The following is a 24417-nucleotide window of genomic DNA, read 5'->3' as shown; positions in this document are numbered from 1 at the left end:
ACTGCACTCCAGCCTGGGCAACAGAGCAAGACTCCGTCTCAGAAAAAAAAAAAAATAATAATAAACTTCATTATGGAAATTTTCACATGCTTCAGATGTAGAAATAATAGTATAAGGAACCCAACTTCTCCACTATGGCACTTGCTCTAAGCTTCGTAAGTTTATCAGGTGTGAATAATGCTGTGTGTTCATTTGGAAGGACATTTAGAAATCTATTGATGGCGGAGCGCGGTGGCTCATGCCTGTAATCCCAGCACTTAGGGAGGCTGAGGCGGGCGGATCACGAGGTCAGGAGATCGAGACCATCCTGGCTAAAACGGTGAAACTCCGTCTGTACTAAAAATACAAAAAATTAGCCGGGCGTGGTGGCGGGCGCCTGTAGTCCCAACTACTGGGGAGGCTGAGGCAGGAGAATGGCGTGAACCTGGGAGGCGGAGCTTGCAGTGAGCCGAGATTGTGCCACTGCACTCCAGCCTGGGCGACAGAGCGAGACTCTGTCTCAAAAAAAAAAAAAAAAAAAAAAAAAAAACTATTGATATGAGCCAGATGCTGTGGCTCGTGCCTGTAATCCCAGCTACTTGGGAGGCTGAGACGAGAGGATCGTTTGAGCCCAGGAGATCAAGGCTGCAGTGAGTTATGCTCATGCTACTGCACTCCTGCCTGGGTGACACAGCCAAACTCTGTCTCTTGGGAAAAAAAAAAAAGAGAAATCTGTTGGTATGAAAACAAAGTACCAAATTAGTTGCCCTTCTGGTTTGGGAGGGAGTAAAAAGCCTTCAATAGCAGCTCACTTTCAGAGCTCAGTATCATGCAAGGCCATGGGCTCTTCAAACAGTAGGTGTTTAATAGGTGTTTACTGAATGAATGAGTCAGCACTGTATGCAAGCAGGATGCTTATGAGGAGCAGGGACATGACCCAGTGTGGGCTCTGGGCTGGGGTCCCTTTGCATGTACCATACTCTGTCCTGGGACCCTCTGACCCTCATTGCTGATGGCAGAGTGGACGGGGGCTCATGGTGTGGTTGGGTACCTTGGGCCCTGTGGCTGGCTGAACTGAGTTCAAGCTCCTCAGGTGGGAATTCATCCTTATCTGCCTATCTTGGCTTCATCCCCACATCCCCCTCTACCCTCTGGGCCAGCTGACCAGAGCCATGGGTCCCCTCCCCACACCACCCCAGCCAGCACAAACGCCCTCACCAGCGATAGGTACCGGTGCACTGGCAGGCCACGAGCCCTCCCCTCCCCACCACCTGCAAACCAGACGAGGGAGGGAGGTGGAGGGGAGCCCCCTGGTTTGGGATGGGCCTGTAGGTATGAGAAGGAGGGTGCTGGGACCTGCAGAGTAGCTGCCTAAGACCTGCGGTGGCCCATTGTGGCCCACAGGGTTCTCTTTCTTGGACACCAGGTCTGAGCCGAGTTCTCTCACCAGGCCTCCTAGGACACCTCCCGGGACCCACCAGCCTGGCGGGCTGCTCCTCCAAGCTTCCCAGCCCCTCCCCGACCCCAGGTGGCACCGCAGCCCCTCTTGACCACACAAGCACAGACAGCTCCTCCTCCTGTGTCTCCTCCTCTGTAAGTGGCTTTGCCGCTGTCCCTGGGATCTGCACTCCTTTCTACGTCCGCAGCCTCTGCTGGCCTTGCTGCAGGCTGTCCCCACCCCTCCTCACCGGCTTCCCAGGCTCCATAGAGAAAGTCAAACCTCAGTCCTTGCCCCGGCGACCTTGACCCTCCCTCCCATTTGGGTTGCAGTAGCTCAGGGAGGCACATCTGTGACCTCTGAACACCCCCTGTGGTTCCTCAGTGACAGGGGTCCCAGAGCAGACGCTGCTGTGCTCCCCAGAATGGCCTGGAGCTGGACACAAAGCCACTGCCCGGCGCCCCAGCTTCTGTTGCCTCTGCTGTTGCTGGAGACCAGCATCTGCTGCGTCTCTGCCTGGTGGGTGGAGGCCCCCACGGTGTGCTCCTCTGGGGCAGCCAACGGTGGGTGGCGGTGCGGGGTGGGCCGATGCTGTATCTTTCGGAATGGGGCTGGCCCTCGTTGGTCCACAGTTCCCGCAATGTAACTAAGTCTTTGGAATTTCTCAAGTGAAAGGAGTATCTTTGTTATTCATGGGGTAGGGCTCCAAGACCTCCAGGAAGGGAAGGGCTGGAGGCTGAGTTCACTCTGTGGCCTGTGATTCCATCAGTCCCACCGACGAAATGAAGCTTCAGTGGGGGCCCTGGATTTCTAGAGGTTCCGTTGGCCGCTCGGCCATCACCGGTTGGTGATGCTATGACGATGGGCGCAAAGGGGAGGCCTCCTGACTCCACGGGAGAGAGGTCACAGACGCTCTGTGGCCAGGACGCTCCCACATCTCACCCTGCGCGTCTCTTCCTGTGGCTGGTCCTGAATTGCGATGTTTGTGATAAAACTGTAATTGTTAGTGTAGTGCCTTCCTGAGCTCTCAAGTCATTCTAGCAAATTAGCAAACAGGAAGGGATTGTGGGAACCCCTAGATTTGTAGCCAGCTGGCCAGACGTGTGGGTGGCATTCTCGTGCGGGTGCCCTCAACCTGTGAAGGGTGGTCTGAGCCCAGATAAAAGCCGTTGCAGACATAGGTGATGGGTGTGGCTGCCAGGGCTCCCACGGTTCCCAGAGAGGTGCTTGTGGGGCTGGGCGTGGACCTGCCACTTCCCCCGATCCCTTTCCCCTGGGCCCTGGGGCCTGGCAGGGGCTGTGTCTCTCTCCAGAGCTGAGTGCACAGCAGGCCCCCAACAAATGCTGGTTGAGCTGATCTTCCATTGGTCCAATTATCTAGCACATCCCCCAAGACTTTTGTACTTGCTCTGATTCCAGAGATGATAATGCTACTCAGTTTTTTTAAATTTTTATCCTGATGTTATCTTTCTCTTTCAATCCTAAAGGCATTGATTTGACTCCTTGTTTCTTCAGTAGCCATATAAATGATTCATCACTTTAGGAGCAAAGTTGTTCTTTCCGCTTTTATCCCACAGGAGGCGGGCACAGGCTCCAGGTCAGCCATGGAACCCCTGGCCTCCACGGTGGCAGACACTTTGTCTGGAAAACACTCTACTTTCAGGGGTGGCCATTGAAGATTTTCTGCCTGAAAACTCCCACTTGGCAAGGGAAGCAAATAAAAGCGTGGCTTACAGTGCAACCCTTTAAAACAGAAGCTTGCTAAACAAATGGGAAGCGTGACCAGAATTCGTAAGGAACTGTGAAATGAAGAGGATGCTGTATTTGGAAGCTGTGAAATTGCTCTAGGATTCCAAACCTCAGAGTAGCTTCCAGGCTCCCGGGAAGAATCAGATGCGTGGCCTAAATAAAAAACAGTCCCCTGGCCAGGCAGCCAGGGCGGGGACATCAGAGTTCGCACGCTGTGCGTGTGCGTGTGTGTGCACTCGTGCCAGTGTGCGTGTGGGTACATGCATGCACGCAGGTGTGTACTTTTTAAAAAAATTTTTTTCAAGAGACAGGGTCTCACTCTGTTGCCCAGGCTGCAGTGTAGTGGCATGGTCCTTGCTCACTGCAGCCTCAAATTCCTGAGCTCAAGTGAGCCCTCCACCTCAGCCTCCCAAAGAGCTGGGATTACAGGCGTGAGCCACCGCACCCAGCCAAGTGTGGAATCTTGATTCATGACCTTTCATAGCTGAGGGGTGAGAAAGCTCACTGACATCCCTTCTCGTTCCAAGGACACACTCTGAGAACAGTTGTAATGAATTTTTTTTCTTCTTGAGACAGGGTCTTGCTGTGTCACCCAGGCTGGAGTGCAGTGGCGCGATCACAGCTCACTGCAGCCTTGACCTCCCAGGCTCAAGTGATCCTCCCACCTCAGCCTCCTGAGTAGCTGGGACTAGAGGCGCATGTCACCACAACTGGCTAATTTAAACAATTCGTAGTTTTTGTTTGTTTTTTGAGACAGAGTCTCGCTCTGTCGCCCAGGCTGGAGTACAGGGGCAAGATCTTGGCTCACTGCACCCTCTGTCTCCCGGGTTCAAGCGATTCTGCCTCAGCCTCCCGAGTAGCTGGGACTATAGGCGTACCCCCACCATACCTGGCTATTTTTTTGTATTTTTAGTAGAGACGGGGTTTCACCATATTGGCCAGGCTGGTGTCAAACTCCTGATCTTGTGATCCACCCGCCTTGGCCTCCCAAAGTGCTGGGATTACAGGTGTGAGCGACCACACCCGGCCAATAAGTTTTTTTTTTTTTTTTTTTTTTTGAGACAAAGCCTCACTGTGTTGCCCAGGCTAGAGTGCATTGGTGCAATCTTGGCTCACTGCAACCTCTGCCTCCCGAGTTCAAGAGATTCTCCTGCCTCAGCTTCCTGAGTAGCTGGGACTACCAGTGTGCACCACCACGCCCAGCTAATTTTTTATATTTAGTAGAGAGGGGGTTTCACCATGTTAACCAGGCAGGTCTTGAACTCCTGATCTAGGGTGATCCGCCCGCCTCGGCCTCCCAAAGTGCTGGAATTACAAGAGAGAGCCACCGCACCTGGCCAAAAAAATTTTTTTAGAGACAAGGAAGGTCTCATTATGTTGCCCAGGCTGGTCTTGAACTCCTGGGCTCAAGTGATCCTCCCACCTTGGCCCCCAAAGTGCTGGGATTGCAGGTGTGAACCACTGTGCCCTGCCAGTTATTAGATTTGAAGCCTACCCTAAATCCAGGATAATCTTATCTTGATGCTTAGCTAATTAAATCTGTGGTGACCCTGTTTCCAGTGTCACATTCTGAGGGTCCAGGGGGACTTGGGTTTTGTTTTGGGCTGGGCTGGGGCACTCTTCCCCGAGTACACAGGGTTAGAAGCGGACTGAGCAGTCCCATAGCCCCTTCCCTGAGGTCTACACCCTAGTCTGCACCCTCGAGGTCAGCGCTGCCCAGTGGAATGTTCTGTATGCTGGACACACTCCATCCCTGCCTTGTCCAGGGCAGCCCCCACTGCGCGTGACTGCTGGACACCTGAAATGTGGTGGGTGCCACTGAGGAACTGGACTTTTAAAAATGCAAATGCTCTTGTGCTGGAAGGCGCAGGTGTGGGTTCTCCCACTCCTGTGTGAGGAAAGGAAGAGGGAGCAGAAAGTGCTGGGAGGGGGGGCTGCAGCCTGCTCCAGGCTTCCCATCCCCAGCCCCCACCCTGGGTGCCCCAAGGTCTCCTGGGAGATGGGCACCCTCAGAGAAGCCAGGGCCTGGGCCCCTTTGCACAGCCCCCAGCACCTGTGCCAGGCCCGGAACCTTGGCCAACGAACTGTTTACTGCGTTGAGCAGAGCCCGTTGAAGGGACAACCCCAGGGGCCCTCAAAGCCACCAAGGCTGTGTGTGGCCTCTCCCTGTACATTACCCCTCCTGGGCCCGCACCACTGGGGTTGGAGCCCCTGTCTGTGCTCATGGCCAGAGGAGCTGCTCCCATATGCAACGGCACATCCACAGACCGGCCCGGGGGCATTGTGGATGGGGGGCAACAGTTTTCCTGCAGAGGTGGGGTTTAGTGGGAAGGGGTGTAGAGTCGGGAAGGAGGCGGCGGAGCATTCCAGGTGGAAGCTCGGGCAGGAGGATGCTCTTGAAGAATTGAACGAAGGCTGCTGGGCCAGGTCCTCAGGGGCAGAGAGGAGGCCAGTGGGGGCCTCGTGGACCAGAGTGGAGGGATCTCCATGTTCCCCACTCCTGACGACAGCCCTGTGTGGGTTTGGGCTCCCTCCCCACTGCCTGCACCCCTTTGTGCCGCATTTTCACCCTTGGCATGTGTTGTGCCACAGGCTGTTCTTACCTGTGTCCTTGTGTGTTTAATTGTAATGAAGAAGCTGTGGGTGCTGGGAAGCGGGGCAGCCCATCCATTCTCCGTGTCCCTGAGCTGTGGCCCTGGAATGAGAAAGTGCGGGGAATCCAGGGGGTGGGGGGTGACATCAGACTGCACTTGAGTCACTGTCAGGGCCTTCCCGAGGGTGTACTGCACGCAGGGGGTCCTCTCTTTCAGGGCCCTGGGCAGAGAGGAGGAAGGTCTGAACCATGAGGTCTCTAACCTCCTCTGGCCATTTGTGGGGTGGAGCAAGGCGGGGTCGGGGCTGGGAGGGGCGGGGCAGCTGTGTCTGCAGGCATGGAGGATGGTCCGCAGGGCCCTCTCCTTCAGGAGTCTGTTCTCTCTTTTTTTTTTTTTTTTTTTTTTTTTTTTTTTTTTTTTTTTTTTTTTGAGACGGAGTCTCACGCTGTTGCCCAGGCTGGAGTGCAGTGGCGCGATCTCGGCTCACTGCAAGCTCCGCCTCCTGGGTTCACACCATTCTCCTGCCTCAGCCTCCTGAGTAGCTGGGACTACAGGCGCCCGCCACCGCGCCCGGCTAATTTTTTGTATTTTTAGTAGAGACGGGGTTTCACTGTGGTCTCGATCTCCTGACCTTGTGATCCGCCCACCTCGGCCTCCCAAAGTGCTGGGATTACAGGCTTGAGCCACCGCGCCCGGCCTGTTCTCTCTTTTCTTTGAGACAAAGTCTTGCTCTGTCATCCAGGCTAGAGTGCAATGACGCGTTCTCGGCTCAGTGCAACCTCTGCCTTCCGTGTTCAAGCCATTCTCCTGCCTCAGCCTCCCAGGTAGCTGTGACTGCAGACATGTGCCACCATGCCTGGCTAATTTTTTTGTACTTTTAGTAGAGATGGGGTTTCACCATGCTAGCCAGGCTGGTCTCAAACTCCTGACCTCAAATGATCTGCCCGCTTCGGCTTCCCAAAATACTGGAATTACAAACATGAGCCACTGCACCCGGCCTGTTCTGTCTTTTTATCTCACTAAGCGCCTGGCCCAGAGCCTGGATTCTGGGGACAGAGATAAGTAGACCCAGTCCCAGCTCTCAAGGGGTACCCCACCCCACAGCTGTCCATGTGTGGGGGGTGCTCTTCCCCGAAGCTGTCCATGTGTGGGGGGCGCCCCTCCCTGCAGCTGTCCATGTTGGCGACACAGATGTGTCAAGAGACACAGGGTAGCCCGGGCTATGACGGAGGGCAGGACTGAGCATCTGTACTCCTGAGAGGGCTCCTGAATCCCCGACATGAGGTCATGCCCAAGAGCCACTGTCCCCCAGGCCACGCTGGCCTCCACCGTGGCAAAAAGTACATCCTGCCTTTGAAGTCAGATGTGTCTCGTTTTAAGTCTTTGGTGCAGCCTGCCGGCTGGCTTTGCACTGATGACTTAACCCTGCTGGGCCTCAGTTTTCTATCTATAAAGTGGGGGGATTATTTCCAGGGTATGGCTGGTCGTGAAGATGAACTTGGGCCATGTGTGTAAAGCCACACTTGGTGGACGCTCACTCAGCAGGTGTCGCCTTCGAGGAATGCTGCTGCCTGTGCCTCCCAGCTCAGGCTGGGCTGGCCAAGGAGGCTGCTTTTTGCTAAGTGCCCGAGGGTTTTCTAGGAGAAGGTGGCAAAGAGGCTCACCTGTGTCTGCTCTTCCAGGGGACGACCGCTTTGGAAGACGCGTTGTCACGTTCAGCTGCTGCCGGATGCCACCCTCCCATGAGCTGGACCACCAGCGGCTGCTGGAGTGAGTGTCTTGCTCCTCTCTTTCTGTCCCTGTCTTTCCATGTTGCTTGTACCCATCCCTTCACCCCACCTCCCTGTGAGTCACCTGCTCTGGGGCCTCCTTTGTGAACTTATTGGTGTGCAGAGCTCTTGCACTCATAAGCCTACTGGAGGGCCATCTGTGGACACCCCTGGTCCCTGGGCTTCCGTGCACCATTCATTAGCACAGTGGGAGCCAGGTTTGGTTTCCTTTTAGCCACCCGAGCTGTGGGTGCCTCCCTTTGGAGTTAGGGACAGTCCCCTGGTCCTAGGTGTAGACCAACCTTACAGATGACATGGCTGCCAAGTGCCAGGCCTCCCACACACACTGTCTCTTTGAAACCTCCCTGGGCCTCTCTCCGGGAACGCCTTCGGAGCTGTATGAGTTTCCTGTGGCTGCCGTAACAAAAGACCACATGTTTGGCAGCTTAAAATGCTGAGTGGACCTTCCTTGGTTCTGGAGGGTACCAGTCTCCAAGGTCAAGGCAGCGGCAGGGCTGCCCTCCCCCTGGAGGCTGCGGGGGAGCTTCTGGCCTCTTCCAGCTCCAGGCCCCGGGTGACTGGTGACCGTGTCATTCCCTTCTCTGCCTCAGTCTTCACATGGCCTTTTTGCCTCTGTGTCTTCCCATCTCATAAGGACACCAGCCACTGGACTAGGGCCACCCTAATCCCATAGCACCTCATCTGAACTAATTGTACCAGCAAAGACCCTATTTCCAAATTAGGTCACACTCTGAGGTTCTGGGTGGAATTTTGGGGGGTGTCATTCAAACCCAGGACAGAAGACAAGGGCCTGCTGCTGCTGCTGTCATCGGCTCAGCAGGCATCTATTGAGCACCTACTGTATGTGAGGCATTGGATAGTCACTGTATCAGGGCCCACCTGTGAACTGAGGAAATCAACATTGTGGTTTGGGAAACTGAGGCCAGGAGATGACTCTGAGACACAAGGCAGTGGGACATGGAAGGGGCTGAGTGAGGGGTGCTTGGACCCCATGTACCTTGTATACACCCAGCGCTACCCAGGTGCGCATGGGCGCCACAGCTGGTACGGGGTGGGGGCCATAGAAAATCCAGGTTGTTGGTTTCCCATACCAACAAGCGCCAGGAGCATTGAGAAGGGGAGGTCTCAGGCCGTTTCCCAACTGACTTGGTCAAGGAACCTTTTACTGCACTGAGCAGAATCCTCTGAAGGGACAAGCCCAGGGGCCCTCATAGCCACCAAGGCTGTGTACATTACCCCTCCTGGGCCTGTACCTTCTGTTCCCCCAGCCTTTGCGTGCAGCAACCCCAAACACATCCTCCCTTGCATATGTCCCCTTGAGTGCTCACCTCCATCTTGTGCCATTCCCCTACTGTGGCTGTCCTCTCTCCACCCCCGACCACCATGCACACACCCCCTCTCATGCTCACACCCCCCATGTACACACCCCTTCCCATGGGCCCACCCCTCTCATGCACACACCTCCTCCCATGCACACACCTCCTCCCATGCACACACCCCCTCCCATGTACACACCCCTTCCCATGCTCACACCCCCTCCCATGGGCCCACCCCTCTCATGCACCCACTCCTCTAATGTACACACCCCCTCCCGTGCCCACACCCCTCCCGTGCCCACACCCCTCCCGTGCCCACACCCCTCCCGTGCACACACGCCCTCCCCTACACACAGCCCCTCCCATGCCCACAACTCCTCTCATGCCCACACCCCTCTCTCATGCACACACCCCCTCCCATGCCCACATTTCTCCATCACTAAGTTTCGTGCTCAGCACAGACTGGATGTTCAGAGTGAAAGTGTAACCTAAACTAGATTGACTCATGGGCCCTTAGATGGCTGTCACATGACCCCCAGGCCACCAGACCCCCTCCAGGACTGAGCCTTCTCCAGCCCAGGACGTCTTTGAGTCCACATTCTTGAGCTCTGGCCCGGGCCTCCGGGCCTCTTAAGTCTGCCTGTTTCCTTCCCTCCCTCCGTCACCCTTCTCAAAGCCACATGGGCCTCCTGCCCTGCACCCTCTGCACTGGCCGTTTCCCGTTGCTCAGAAGGCAGCACCTGCCCCTCCCCTCTGTATGGCCTTGGGCGCCCTGTCACCCTCTTTCATCTGTCCCTGGCTGCTGGTGTCTGCTGTGCTGGCCACACTGCTTTCATAAGGCGGCCACCGAGCCTCCTTCCTGGTGAAACCCCCGGGCCCAGGAGAGCTGCTGCTGGGGGAAGAGTTGGCAAAATAGCGAGAGCAGCGCCCCTGCCAGAATCCCCGTCCAGGTGAGTGAGAGCTCCCCAGGCCCAGGGGAGAAGTTCAGTCTCAGTGGAGGGAAGTTAGGTTCTCAGAGCCTTGGAATTTGCTCCCTGACAGTGAACTGGTTGAGCTTCATTCCCAAGGCCGAGCCCTGGCCGATCTCTGGGTGCCCCTGGAAACATTTATTGTGCCCTTGTGAGGACAGGGAGCACGGCACCTGGCCTGCCACGGACTCCCTCACTGCTGGGGACAGCTCAGGACATGACCCTGGCGGGGAGGCTGTGCCTTCCGCCACTTCCAGATGCCAGCATCTAACTGCTAAAGCCAAGGAACTCAGGGAGTAGGCTGCGACCTGGAACCCCCAATTCGAGATGAACAAAGGCACGATCGGATCGTAGAAGCACCCAGAAGACTTTGGGCTGGTTGCTTTGTGAGAGTCCCCCCGATAGATGCATCCTGTCTGGTCTGTTAAAGAATCTTCCGACCACAGCTGAAACTGCAGTGGCGAAGGCAGAGACCTCTCGGGGAGCAGGTGCCAGGAGCACCTTCCACCAGTGCTGCTGCTGCACGGTGAGACCTGCAGGATGCATGGGGCGAGCTGGGATCCTGGGGCTGGTTACCCCAGACAGTGAGACTGGCTTTCCCCAGAGGGTGCTCACTCCAGTGAGGAGGTGATGCCAGCCTGCTGCCCACTCTTGGTGTTCACCAGGCACACAGGGAGAGACGGACGCCAGATTCAGGAAAAGTTCGTATCCTGGGGTCGTCTTGAGAGGACGCATTCCCTTGTCAGGTCATTTAGGCACGGAAAGACCCGTGACCTGTGGGTCAGCTCTCCCCACGGGGCTGCTGCTGGGCCAGGAGGGAGCTCAGGATTTGCTGTTCTTATAAAGACAAAAGTGCCTTTGAAGACTGTGAATTGGTGGTTGCCAGGGCTTGGAGGAGTGATGGGGAGAATGACTGTTTAATAGGTCTCGGTTTTCTTTTGGGTTGATAACAATATTTCAGAACCATAGAGAGGTAATTGCACAACTTTGTGAATACACTAAATGCCACTGGATTGTTCATTTTAAAATGGTTAATTTATATTATGTGAGTTTCAACTCCATTGGACAAAAAGCACCCCTGACAACAAATTGGTACCTTGTACTCTTTTATGTACTTACTCAAGATTCCTTTACTATTAGGTGGAAGTGGTAAGCATGGCTTCCTTGAACAGTTGTATAGGTTGTTCACTGCACAAGGCTAACCAGATGAGAAGCTACTATCAGCTGGTATTCTTTTCACTCAGTGCGGGACAAGCATCTTCCCAGAGGAAAACGCATCTTTTTCTAACTCATGTAAAGGTGCTCTGTGGGCTTCTTGGCCTTGGTAAGAGCCATCAGGCTTAGCCTTCTCTGCAGCCTTTATGAAAAAAACACTCCGTCCGTTATCCTCCCTATCCATTTCAACCGGATGGCTTTTTTGTGGCCAGATGCATGCTCCTATTTTTGAAGTGGATGAAGAAAAGAGTCTGTCTTTGAAACTCAACTGGTAATTTAGTTAATGACTTCCTGTGCTGAGCACGTGGGCAGATGCGTTGACACCCAGAGGATTTTAGCACACTGAACAGAAGGCACCCGGAGGAGCCCAGCACTGGGGCCAGAGGAAGAGTTCCTGCTTTTACGAGAAGGCGTCCAGAGTGGGAAGATGAGCTGTGCAGAGACACTGGCCTCAGTTTCCCTTTCTCCAAAAAGTCATTTGCGAAATGCGAAAGTGACTACCCTGAGAAGTGAGGAGGAGTGAGACATTCTCAGTGGCTCGGGGACTCTTCCACCCCTCTGTGTTCAGGTGGAAGTCTCGACCTGGTCTTCTGAGACAGTGACTCAGTAAAGGATGACCTTGGCGAAGTGTGCCCCAGTGGCTTAGCCCACATGGCGTTCAAGACAGGCAATGCGCTGGAAGATGGGTGTTGAAGTTACTTCCACCACGGGTGATCTGAAATCACGCATGGTGTGAGGTCAGATGTGCGTGATTTCTCCACATCAAAGCAGACGATGGGATGGGAGCAGGCGTGGATGGCAGCCCAGGCTCTCAGAGACGCTGAGTGTGTGGACGCTGGAGCCAAGCTGCTTGGTTCGAAGCCCAGCTCTGCCCCTTACTGCCTCACCTCTGTGAGCCTCAGTTGACTTGTCTATAAAATGGAAATAATAGTACCTGCCTGCTAAGGTCATTGAGAGAACTGAATGTGTAGAAGGCCTGCAGTTCAGGTGGTTTGGGCTTTTGACAGAGGGCACTCTGACGTTGCTTATAAATCAGATGCACAAAGGAGAAGCTGGCATCCTTGGTCTCCAGGCTTCCGGGCAGTGCAAGACCAGCCGAGCATCTGCAGATGGGCACAGGCAGCTGGGGCTTTCTCCTGAGGCAGTTCTGGGGGCATCTGTCTGCGGAGCACCTCGCCCACAGCCTCAGAGAGCGGGACCACCTGGGTGGATTAATTACAAGACGTGCTCCAGGTGAGAACCTGGACAATCTGAGCTGAGGGATCATGGCCTGACTGGCTCAGTGTCAGGCCCTGCAGAGTGCTGATGGAGGGTTAGGAAGGAGGTCCTTCTGCAGCCCTTCCTCCTGCAGATGGCAGGGCAAGCCCTTTCCCACAGGTGACATGAAGACAATGCTTCCTCGGTGCAGCAGGGCAGGATGGAACGTGGTCCATGGGAAGTGGGTAGAGCCTACACCATAGCGGGTGGCAGGTGACAGACGCAGAGCAGTGTCAGGACTCTCACTTTATAATGAAAAGCAAAATGTTAGAAGCTCAGCTGGAAAGAGGGAATTGCTTGCCTTAGAAATGCAGCAAGCAGCAGGGCGTCTGAGGTGGAAGGGCCTGTGGTATTGGGGTTAATGGCAAGGGCTGAGCAGTCAAGCATTCCTGGGTTCGAATCCCAGCTCATCCTCCTCACGAGTTTCCTGGGGCTGCCGTAACCATGACTGCAAATGTGGTGGCGTAAAACCAGAAGTGTATTCTCTCACCATTCTGGAGGCCGGAAGTTCACAATCAAGGTGTGGGCAGGGCTGTGCTCCCTGCGGAGGGAGAATCCCTTCCTTGCCTGTCCAGCCCATAAAGGCTGTCGGCAGTCCCGGGCCTTCCAGGGCTGGTGGCCACGTCACGCTCTGCTCTGCTTTGCCTCTGTCTTCACGCGACCTTCTCCCCTCTGACTTCTCATCTTCACGTCTGCCTTAGAGGGATGCATGTGATTGCACCGAAGGTCCGCCTGGGTAGTCCAGGATGAGCCCCTCCTCTCAAGGTCCTACATTTAATTGCACCTGCAAAGACCTTTTTCCCGGATAAGGTCATATTCTCAGGTTCCACGGATTTGATAAAGATTTCTTTCCACGGGCCATATTTTCACCTACCACATCCCCTTACTAGTTGTGTGACCTTAGGTAAGTCACTTAACACCTCAGCCTCAGAGGTCATCTGGGAAATGAGGACCGGGGCCCACGGTGCATGGAGTCTCCGTGTGGCCCAGTGCTGGCACCCACTGGGTGACCACAGCTGCCGTTGCAGGAAACGTTGGATTTCAATAATGAGCAGGTGATCTTTTTTTTTTTTTTTTTTTGAGACAGAGTCTCGCTCTGTTGCCCAGGCTGGAGTGCAGTGGCCGGATCTTGGCTCACTGCAAGCTCTGCCTCCCGGGTTCACGCCATTCTCCTGCCTCAGCCTCCCGAGTAGCTGGGACTACAGGCGCCCGCCACCTCACCTGGCTAGTTTTTTGTATTTTTTAGTAGAGATGGGGTTTCACCGTGTTAGCCGGGATGGTCTCGATCTCCTGACCTCATGATCCACCCGCCTCGGTCTCCCAAAGTGCTGGGATTACAGGCTTGAGCCACCGCGCCCGGCCAGGTGATTTTCATAACTGAATCTTCTGTGTTATGCCAGGTATTTGAAGTACACACTGGACCAGTACGTCGAGAACGATTATACCATCGTCTATTTCCACTACGGGCTGAACAGCCGGAACAAGCCATCCCTAGGCTGGCTCCAGAGCGCATACAAGGAGTTCGACAGGAAGTGCGTGCCCGCAAGCCTTCGGGGACCTGGGTGTGGGCTAGGTGTGGCAGGAGGAGGCATTGTGGCCACAAGTGCTCACACAGTATGCAGTGGGGGAGGGGCCTGGAAGGGCGGAGGGTAGGGGGTGAGCAAACGTGGGGCAGTGGGGGTTCACCTCCCCTCTGGGCTAAGACTTTGGAATCCCGGGCAGAGGATTCTTTCTTTTCCTTTATTTTTATTTATTTATTTTTTTAAGAGACGGTTTCGGCCAGGCACCATGGCTCATGCCTGTAATCCCAGCGCTTTGGGAAACCAAGGTGGGTAGGTCACCTGAGGTCAGGAGTTCCAGACCAGGCTGGCCAACATGGTGAAACCCCATCTCTATACAAAATAATAAATAAAAATAAATAAAATAAAAAAATAAAAAAAATAAAAAGAAAAAGAGAGACAGTTTCGCCCTGTCACCCAGGCTGGAGTTCAGTGGGCCCTAGCAATCCTCTTGCTTCAGCCATCTGAGTGGCTGGGACTACAGGTACGCACCACCACACCCAGCTAGTTTTTGTATTTTTTTGTAGAGATGGGGATCTCACTGTGTGGCCCAGGCTGGTCTCGAACTCCAGGCTCAAGCGATCCTCCCACCTCAGCCTCCGGAAGTACTGGGATCACAGGCGTGAGCCACCATGCCAAGCTAACACTCTTGCTCTTAAAGGGTCAGACAGTCAGTATTTTAGCTTTGCAGGCCAGTCACTCTATTGCAACAACTCTGCCAGACCGTGTTCCAGTAAAACGCTATGGACACTGAAATGTGAATTTCATGTCATTTTCACGTGTCATGAAATCTTCTGTTTATTTTTCAACCACTTAAAAACACAAAAAGCCGTTTTTAGCTTGCAGGCTGTACTGAAGCAGGAAGCAGGCCGGGTTCGTCCTGCGTGCCCTTTCGCCCACCCCTGGTCCAGTGAATTACGGGCAAAGAAACCAACTGCGTGACTGTTTCTTCACTAACCCCCCTTCCTGCCTGCACAGCCCTTTACGGCCTGCAAGGGGCATTCCGATGCCTACTATTGGTAGGATGGGCAGTTCCATTTTACAGATGAGCACACAGGCCCCAGAGAGCAAGTGACTTACCTGTGGTCACTCAGCTTGGGTGTGGTAGGGCAGGACCCCACCCCAGGCCCCCGCCTCCCTCCCCCACCCCATGCTGCTCACCACTCGGCCATGGCCTGGAGTCGGCGGACTTTTCCTGAGGGAAGTCCTGCCTAGCAATCAACTTTGCAGTAGATCTGGCTCGTAGACTGCGGCGGTGGGCGTTGATGTGGATATCCTAGATTCCTCTGGGTTTTCCTTCTTCGAAGTCTTTTCAAACCTGTAACAGAAATCTGCTTCACAGATACCTGAATCAGTGGGACAGTGGGAGGCAGCACCTGATTGTCCCAGAAGTCCTTCCTCCAATTGCCTTTTGGGTCCTGCTGCCATTATCAGTAGGACCTTTGGAGGGACTTCTTGGTTCCCTGTCCCATGTCTTAGGCAAAGAATTGTTGCTGCATTTTGTAGTCATTTACTGGGCACCTGTATAAGCTGGAGATGGCCTAGCCCCAGCTCATGTCCTCCTCCAGGAAGCCTTCCTGGGTTGTCCTGGGAGAATCAACAGCCCCTCCCCTGCAGCCTCACTGTCCCTGAGCAGGCACCAATCTTGACACTTAGGGGTTTGTGAATGGGTCTGCCTCCTGCACTAGGCTGTGACCCCTGACCTGTCTCTGCATCCCTTGCAGGTGGGAAAGGGTCTGCATATGGCAGGCTTTTTTTTTTTTTTTTTTTTTTGAGACAGAGTCTCATTCAGTTGCCCAGGCTGGAGTACAGTGGCGAGATCTCGGCTCACCACAACCTCTGCCTCCCAGGTTCAAGTGATTCTCCTGCCTCAGCCTCCCGAGTAGTTGGGACTACAAGCGTGAGCCACCATGCCCGGCTAATTTTTATATTCTTAGTACAGACGGGGTTTCACTATGTTGGCCAGGCTGGTCTCGAATTCCTGACCTTGTGATCCGCCTGCCTGGGCCTCCCAAAGTGCTGGGATTACAGGCATGAGCCAGTGTGTCCGGCTGGCAGGCTTTTAATAAGCATTAGATGGGAGGATGGAGGAGTGAAGTGGTACTGGCAGGAAGTTACCAAGGTTCCAGCCAGCATAATCAGGAAGGCTGCATGGAGGAGGCAGCCTTTGAGCTGCCCGTGGAGTGGTGGGCAGGGTGTCACGAAGTGGCAATCACTGGATTTTGTTTCTGGTACGAGGTATGGCCAGGTGCAAGAAAGAGCAGGGTGGACTTTGGTGCAGTTGGTGGGGGGCTGGACTGTAGGGTGGGGAGCCTTGGAGGAAGGCAGCAAAGGAGGGAGGGGCACAGAGGATGCTGGACTGTGTTTAAGAGGCAGCAGGGAGCCATGGCAGGTGCTTGAGGAGAGGTGAGTGATGTGTTTAAAGCAGCCCTTTCAGGAGGCTCAGGCTGACACAGCAGGATGTGCACAGTAGCCCTGTCGAGCTAAAGCAGCTGAAGGTTTTGCCCTCTGCACTTCCCCATGTGACAATCGAAGATGCACCCCAGATTCCTTGAGGTGCCTTCCCCACTTCTCAGTTGCCAGAAATCAGCTCAGAGAAACAAACCCGAAATCAGCCCAGGTGGTTTCCCTTCCCTTTCTTGAGGGGGCTGCCGGTTCGCACATCAGGAATGGGTCATTCCTGCTTGAGAGACAGCAGCAGAATTCCTTAACATCCAGGTAAGATGTGCCGGTGGTCGATGTATGAAATCTTGCTGGCGAGTTGGAATCTGTGTTGGCAGCAGTGACTTGTGAACAGTGACAAAGCACCAGCCCGGGGAAGGAGGCCGGCCTTGCCGCAGCCTGGGGAGGCTGTCAGGGCTCTCACATTGAAGGGCGTTGATAAGCGGATCCATGCAGGTGGGGAGACTTGAAGCAGTGACTTCCAATCGGCGATCATTTAACCTTGGCCAAAGGGGACTAGGCAGGGAAGAGAGGAACGTGACAGCCGTGGCCTTCAAGTCATCAGATGAAAGAGGTGGACTTGTTCTGTGTGACTCTCCCACTCCCCAGGAGGGTGGATAGGGGTGGGGGTTAGGGTTAACGTTACAGATCTTGGCTCAGTAGAAGCAAAAAGGAGGGACACTCTAGACATTAAACTACCCAAAAGTGGAGTGTCTCCAGGGGTGGTGAGTTCCCCGTCGCTAGAGGTACCTTTCTTGCCCAACCTGATGGGTTTGGGCTGAAATATTCAAGAAGGAAGTGTTGGGACTGGGAAGAGAGAGAGAGGGAAGCTCACCTGGTGTTCCATTGTGTGGGCGGCTGTTGCACTGAAACAGCCTCTGGCCGGCTGACGTTTAGGTTATTGCCGGGTTTTTTTGCCATCATAACCAACATGGCGAGCTCCTTCTGGTCCGGGTCAGCTCCCGGCAGGGGAGGTGTTGGCCGAGAGTCTCTGTGCGGTTTTAATTCTGAGAGCTGTTGCCAGATTGCCCCCGGGTTGTGCTCCAGACCCCCACCCCACCCTGGTGTGAGTGAGTGCCTATAAACAGGGCTCCGACCTGCACGTGTGCCTCTGCGAACTGTAAAGGGCTGCAGGCGTGCCTGGCAGGGGCAGTGGGTGAGGGGTCCTGATTTTTCCCTGAGTTTATTTCTTTTTTTTTTTTTTTTTTTTTTTTTTTTTTGAGACGGAGTCTCGCCGTGTCTCCCAGGCTGGAGTGCAGTGGCGTGATCTCGGCTCACTGCAAGCTCCGCCTCCCGGGTTCACGCCATTCTCCCGCCTCAGCCTCCCAAGTAGCTGAGACTACAGGCGCCCGCCACCACGCCCGGCTAGTTTTTTATATTTTTTTAGTAGAGACGGGGTTTCACCATGTTAGCCAGGATAGTCTCGATCTCCCTGAGTTTATTTCATTCTTTGTTTGATGTCCTTAAATTGATCCCGTTGAGAGAAGTAACATTCTGAGACTCACAGTGGAGGCAGCTTTTTTTGGGCTATTGGGCGTGGGGTGTTTCTCGGAGCCTGGCAGCCTGAAGTTATCTCCCGTTTCCCTCCTCAGATATAAGAAGAACTTGAAGGCCCTCTACGTGGTGCACCCCACCAGCTTCATCAAGGTCCTGTGGAACATCTTCAAGCCGCTCATCAGGTGTGCGGGACTGTGGGAGAGGACCCCGCTGGGGTTGGAGGTCCCTCAGTGTCCGTGGGACGGCCTTCCCTATCCACGTGCCACGGAGGGCCCGTCTCCAGGGTGCCTGTGGATCTGGGGCTCCCCACCCGCTTGGGGGTCTGCGGGGGGTCACAAGGCCGGCCCAGGTCATGGACAGGAGTGGCTGGCCTTTGACACCTGTGGGGTTTGCACCTGGTGTTTAGCCCCCTGCCTTGACCTGTGCCCCCACACTGTGCGACCACCCTTGGGTTCCGTGCATTTCCAGAGGGACTCACAGATCTCGGGAAAGCCGTTATCTTCACTGGTGTAGTCTGTTACAGAGACAGGGCACAGATTTAAGTCAGCAAAGGTAAAAGGCACACAGGGCTGAGTCCAGGAGGTCCAAGTGCAAGCTCCCAGCTGTTCTCTCCAGGCGGTTTCATACAGACAGTGCTCCACTCTCCCAGCAAGAACGTGTGGAGGAGGAGGGAGCATGGCTGGCCAGGGAAGCTCACCGAGCCTTGGTGCCCAGCGTTTTTGTTGCAGGTCAGTCATGTAGGTACGGAGTATCCACCTGGCTGACCTCAGTCACTCGGTCTCCAGCCCCTCCTGAGATGAGATGAATACAGCCCAGGGCCCCCACCCTCAATCACATTTTTGGCACAAACTCTGTGGTGTTGGCCCAAGGCCTCCAGTGTGCAAAGACATGACCAGGCTGACTCCTCCAGGGGCCGAGAGGTTTCCACCCAGGAGCAGGTCGCCCATGGCCAGGCTTCTCTTTGGAATGGGCAGGGCTTGGACACCCCAAGCCTGCTGAGTTAAGCTTTTATTGCATAGCACCCCAAATAAGCGGCCTAAAGAGAGGCAGCCACAGCCCGGAAATGTGGCGACTTCAGTCAGCTTCTTCCATATTTAGGCTTGTTCCTGTTGAAGGATTTCTGCCTCAGTATTGGGAAGCAGGAGCTCAAGGGGCTGGTGAGGCCTGGGGGTCTCTGCCTGGGTCGCTTGGGCATCCTGTATTTTCTTCTGTTTGGGCTGTATGCATCAGGCACAAACTGTGTGCACGGAGCCACATGACGGGGGTGGGATGGGGAGGAGACTGACAGATGTCGCTCTTGCGCGGTGGCTCTGGCCCTGCCTGGGTGAGTTCTGCAGGCGAGGGAGGGGTCAGAGCAGGAGGGCCCCGGTGTGCACCAGATGCGTCAGGATACTCGGGTGAGGTGATTGCCTCTGTGAGGGGGCGGGAGGACTCCTGGAGGGCCTCCCTGGGAAGAAGCCTTTGGGCACAGGAGGCACATCCCTGGAGGGGTCGTCATTCTTCCCCAGAGGTTCGAATCTCACAGACCTTTGCCATCTCCCCACTCAGCCCCTTCCACCTATTGGAGCCCACCCACGTGGCTCTGAGGCTGCTGCTGATACAGGTCTCTTCCTCACGCCCCACAGACATCATGCAAGTGGGTGTGACACTCCATGTACAGGGAGCACTCGGACAGAGCTGGAATGCCAGCTGGGACCTCAGAGTCCACACTCTGTTTCCTTCCCATTTCCCATCCATCCCTGGGAAGCATCTTGGCCCCCCAGGAGCATGGACAGCTCGGGCTCTCAGGCACCTGCCTGTCTCCCCACCAGCCAGCTGCCGCCCCAAGGGCTACGCTGCCCCGTCCCACCCTTGTCCCTGTGTCCCTTTGTCTCTTACTGTGACTGGCACTCAGAGGAATATTGGCAAGCACTGGTCCTTGGGGCACATCGAGAGCTACTCTGCAGCCAGACACAGTGGCTCATGCCAGTAATCAAGCACTTTGGGGGGCCAAGGCAAGAGGCTCACTTGAGCCCAGGAGTTTGACCTGGGCAAGAAGGTGAGCCCCACCTCTATAAAAAATTTAAAAATTAGCCAGATGTGGTAGCATGCGCCTGTGGTCCCAGCTACATGGGAGGCTGAAGCAGGATTGCTTGAGCCCAGGATTTCAAGGCTGCAGGAAAAAAAAAAAAAGAGAGAACTGCCCTTTCAGGCAGCTTGGAGCCTTTCTTTTCTTTCTTTTTTTTTTTTGAGACAGTCTGGCTCTGTCACCCAGGCTGGGGTGCAGTGGCCAGATCTCAGCTCACTGCAAGCTCCGCCTCCTGGGTTTACACTATTCTCCTGCCTCAGCCTCCCAAGTAGCTGGAACTGCAGGCGCCCGCCACCTCACCCGGCTAGTTTATTTTTATTTTTTTATTTTTTAGTAGAGACGGGGTTTCACTGTGTTAGCCAGGATAGTCTCGATCTCCTGACCTCGTGATCCACCTGTCTCGGCCTCCCAAAGTGCTTTTTTTTTTTTTTTTTTTTTTTTTTTTGAGACAAAGTCTTGCTCTTGTCCCCCAGACTGGAGTGCAGTGGTGCGATCTTTGCTCACTGCAACCTTCTCCTCCCGGGTTCAAGCGATTCTCCTGCCTCAGCTTCCCAAGTAGCTGGGATTACAGGCACCTGCCACCATGCCCGGCTAATTTTTGTATTTTTAGCAGAGACTGGGTTTCACCATGTTGGCCAGGCTGGTCTCGAACTCCTGACCTCAGGTGATCTACCCGCCGCCTCCCAAAGTGCTGGGATTACAGGTGTGAGCCACCGCGCCTGGCCTTTTCTTATCAGCTACCAAAGCTGTCATTCCAGGGACTGAATCGTGTGGCCCCGAGACCCACTGGGAGAACTGGCGGAGCAGCAGGCTTGAGTCAGCTCCTGCTTAATCTACGGAGAGATTTTTGTGGCCAAAGAGCTCCTTTCGTGTCACTAGAATTTCCTGACAGTTTTTCTCACCTAGTGGCCTGTGCCGCACACATTTCCCTATCGGAAGGTGAGGTTTTGTTTGTGTTTAACCAGGCCCAGCACCCTTGTGCCCTATGTGACATGTGACATATTTGACATGGCAAAAAAGCTAGTCCCGTCATTTACCTTAGAAAAGTCCTTAGAGGGGCCGGGCGCGGTGGCTCACGCCTGTAATCTCAACACTTTGGGAGGCTGAGGCAGGCGGATCACCTGAGGTAAGGAGTTCAAGACGAGCCTGGCCAACATGGCAAAACCCCGTCTCTACTAAAAATACAAAAAATTAGCCGGGCGTGGTGTTGGGCACCTGTAATCCCAGCTACTCGGGAAGCTGAGGCAGGAGAATCACTTGAACTCTGGAGGCAGAGGTTGCAGTGAGCCACGATCACGTCATTGCACTCCAGCCTGGGCAACAAGAGCTAAATTCCGTCTCGAAAAAGAAAAAAGAAAAATCCTTAGAGGGCAAGGCATGGTGACTCACGCCTGTAATCCCAACACTTTGGGAGGCCAAGGCAGGTGGATCACTTGAGCCCAGGAGTTCAAGACCGGCCTGGATAACATGGTGGAACCTCGCCTCTACAAAACAGACAAAAATCAGCCAGGCGTGGTGGCGCGCACCTTAGTCCCAGCTACTCAGGAGGCTGAGGTGGGTGGGAGGATTGCTTGAGTTCAAGAGGCAGAGATTGCAGTGAACTGAGATAGCGCCACTGCACTCCAGCCTGCGTGACAGAGTCTGACTTTGTTGCACTTGGAGCTCTGGAAACCTCTAAGGTTCTTGGAAAAAAAGTTTACCTGCTTGGCCGGGCACCTGTAATCCCAGCACTTTGGGAGGCTGAGATGGGCGGATCACTTGAGGTCGGGAATTCATGGCAAGCCTGACCAACATGGTGAAACCCCATCTCTACTAAAAATCCAAACTTCAGCCGGATGTGGTGGTGCATGCCTATAATCTCACCTACTTGGGAGGCTGAGGCAGGAGAATCACTTGAATCCGGGAGGCAGAGGTTGTGGTGAGCTGAGACTGCACCATTGCACTCTAGCCTGGGCAACAAGAGCGAGACTCTGTCTCAAAAAAAAAAAAAGTTCACCTTCTCCTCTTGTTTTCCACATGGCAGCCTGGACGGCATGATGGTGATGGCATCAGACTACCTGGGCTCGACTGCTCTGACCCTTGTCGTCCATTACCCTCAACAAGAGAGGCAACCCCTCTCTGCCTCAGTTTCCCCATGTGGCTGACAAGGCTACTTAAGTCATTCCATTGTCACAATAATTCACTGACTTAATACATATAGAGTGTTTATTTTATTTTTCTTCCTTCCTTCCTTCCTTTTATCTCTCTCTCTTTTTTTCATAGGGTGTTGCTCCATCACCCAGGTTGGAGTGCAGTGGAGCAATCATGGCTCACTGCAGCCTTAACCTCCTGGGCTCAGGTGGTCCTCCTACCTCAGCCTCTCACATAGCCAGGATTACAGGTGCGCACCACTATGCCCAGCTAGTCTAAAACAATTTTTTTGTTGAGACAGGGTCTTGCTATGTTGCCCAGTCTGGACTGGAACTCCTGGCCTCATTTCTCAGCCTCTCAAAGTGCTGGGATTATAGGAGTAAGCCATGTTGACTGTTTAGAATAGGGCCTGCCAGGCACTAGCAAATACTCAGTGTTAGTTGCTAGTACTGTGTTTTTTGTTTGTTGTCGTCGTGTTGTTTAGTTTCATTGCTTTGAGACAGGGTCTCAGTCTGTTGCCCAGGTTGGAGTGCAGTGGTGCCATCACGGCTCACTGTAGCCTTGAACTGCTGGACTCAGGTGATCGTCCCACCTCAGCCTTCCAAGTAGCTGGGTCTACAGGCATGCCACTATGCCCAGCTAAATTTTGTATTTTTAGTAGAGACAGGGTTTTGCCATGTTACCCAGGCTCATTTTGAATTCCTTAGCTCAAGCAATCCTTCAGTCTTGGCCTCCCAAAGTGCTGGGATTATAGGCATGAGCCACCTCACCTGGCCCTGTTTTAAAATGTTTTTAAGCTGGCTGGGAGCAGTGGCTCACCCCTTAATCCCAGCACTTTGGGAGGCTGAGGTGGGCAGATTACCTGAGGTCAGGAGTTTGAGACCGACCTGGCCAATATGGCGAAACCCCGTCTCTATAAAAAACACAAAAATTAGTGGTGCGTGGTGGCGGGCACCTGTAATCCCAGCTACTCAGGAGGCTGAGCCAGGAGAATTGCTTGAACCCAGGAGACGGAGGTGGCAGTGAGCTGAGATCGCGCCATTGTACTCCAGCTTGGGCTGGAGTACAACAAGTGTGAAACTCCTCCTCAAAAAAAGGGAAAAAAATCTTTTTACACTACCCTTTTGTATTAATTTGATTCCAATATCTTATGCATCTTAGGTGCCAGGCACCGCAAAATAGTACTGTGAAGTCAGCCACATTTTCCCCGTTTCAAAGAAGAGGTTGATTCTCAGAGAGGTTACACCCAAGGTCGCACCACGAGGAGGGGCGTGGGCTGGGATCCAACCCGAGCCTGTGTGACTCTGCCCGTCATCCTGCTTTGTGCCTGGACATAAGCAGCTGCCAGGAGAGGACCACAGGAATTGGGCTGGGACTCTGGAGCCCAGACTGGCTGTGAGGTCTTGGGCAGCCACATAATCTCTCTGTTCCCCGAGTCTTCATTCGTAAATGAAGGAAGTAGAAGACCTCTGAGGCTCTCAAACGCCCACACACAAAAGAGCCCTGGGTCTGGCCCAGACCTCCCAACTCACACCCCCGCAGGTGGTGCCTGTGGCTGCGGCTCTAACCAGAACTACAGTGACTGCCGCCCGCCGTGTTGGGAGTCCCTGGCTGAGCTGGCCTGTGGGCCCTTTCCCGAGAGGGAGAGGCAAGTGGTAGGCCTCTGGCTGCGCCTGCCCCTGAGTCCATGTTCGGCAGAGCCTGGCCTGCAGGAGGGGTCAGGGAGGCTGCAGAGAGGAAGGTGAGGGGCTGGGCAGGGGAGGCCTCCCTGCAGCTCTGAAGCGGGCACCTCTGTCCCTGAGAATGGTTACTGCAGAGGGGCAAGGCTCCCTTGGCCCTTAGTGGGTTCCTTCCGCCCATCACACAGGACATTGACAGCACTTTACAGCCCCGGGAAGAGCCTCTGGCAGCCTTCCGGCAGAGACCAGACTGTCCCCGAGTCCTGTGGAGTCTAAATGGGCAGGTGGTGAGGACACTCCCGCAGGGGTCCCACCAGCCCCTTCCCCCGGGGGGCTGGGGTGCGAGGACTAAGGCAGGCCCCGCTTTCCTCCCTCCCCTTGTCTTTGGTGTGAGGGGCACACTGCACTTTGGTGACTATTCTGGAGCCCCAGCCGTCAGCCCGGGTTCCCTGGCCTCCTACCTGGCAGTCCCCACCCCACTCCCCCGGCCCCCAGGTCCGATTCTTTCTCGTCCACTAGGGGGAGCCAATACACACAGCTCGGCCTCCCTGGGGCTCCTTTGGGAACCTGGCGCTGGCACTGGGCTGAGCGTTGGGCTGGTGCTGTCCCTTTGGATCCTCCTACCTGTGATGATCTCCGTATTTTTTATTTTTGCAATGGTAACTTGAATTATTTTGATTTCACAAAATAACATTGAAAATACATGAATACTTATTTTAAGACTTTCAAATTGTCA

At 54.5% G+C, this 24417-nt stretch overlaps 1 protein-coding gene across 25 annotated transcripts in view; it reads left to right on the top strand.

Moving 5' to 3' along the window:
* LOC102145378 (proline-rich protein 5) overlaps positions 1-24417 on the top strand; it is a 180831-nt gene that overhangs the window by 114561 nt on the left and 41853 nt on the right. For 21 of the 25 annotated variants that reach the window (XR_012418637.1, XR_012418638.1, XR_010578308.1 and 18 more), the window contains 3 exons: positions 7443-7530; positions 13707-13838; positions 17900-17986. Coding sequence is in view for 16 of the 25 variants with exons in the window: in XM_065522008.2 (XP_065378080.1) it covers positions 7443-7530; positions 13707-13838; positions 17900-17986 (307 nt within the window). In the remaining 9 variants the exon portion in view is untranslated. Of the gene's footprint in view, positions 1-7442; positions 7531-13706; positions 13839-16583; positions 16882-17899; positions 17987-24417 lie in introns of those variants that run through there. The other 4 variants (XM_074003558.1, XM_074003570.1, XM_074003569.1 and 1 more) reach the window with 4 other exon arrangements.

The sequence above is a fragment of the Macaca fascicularis genome, chromosome 10 (genome assembly GCF_037993035.2).
Source record: "Macaca fascicularis isolate 582-1 chromosome 10, T2T-MFA8v1.1".
Classification (NCBI taxonomy): Eukaryota; Metazoa; Chordata; class Mammalia; order Primates; family Cercopithecidae; genus Macaca; species Macaca fascicularis.
Note: the sequence above shows the minus strand (reverse complement) of the source record. Positions and strands in the feature narration are given on the sequence as shown.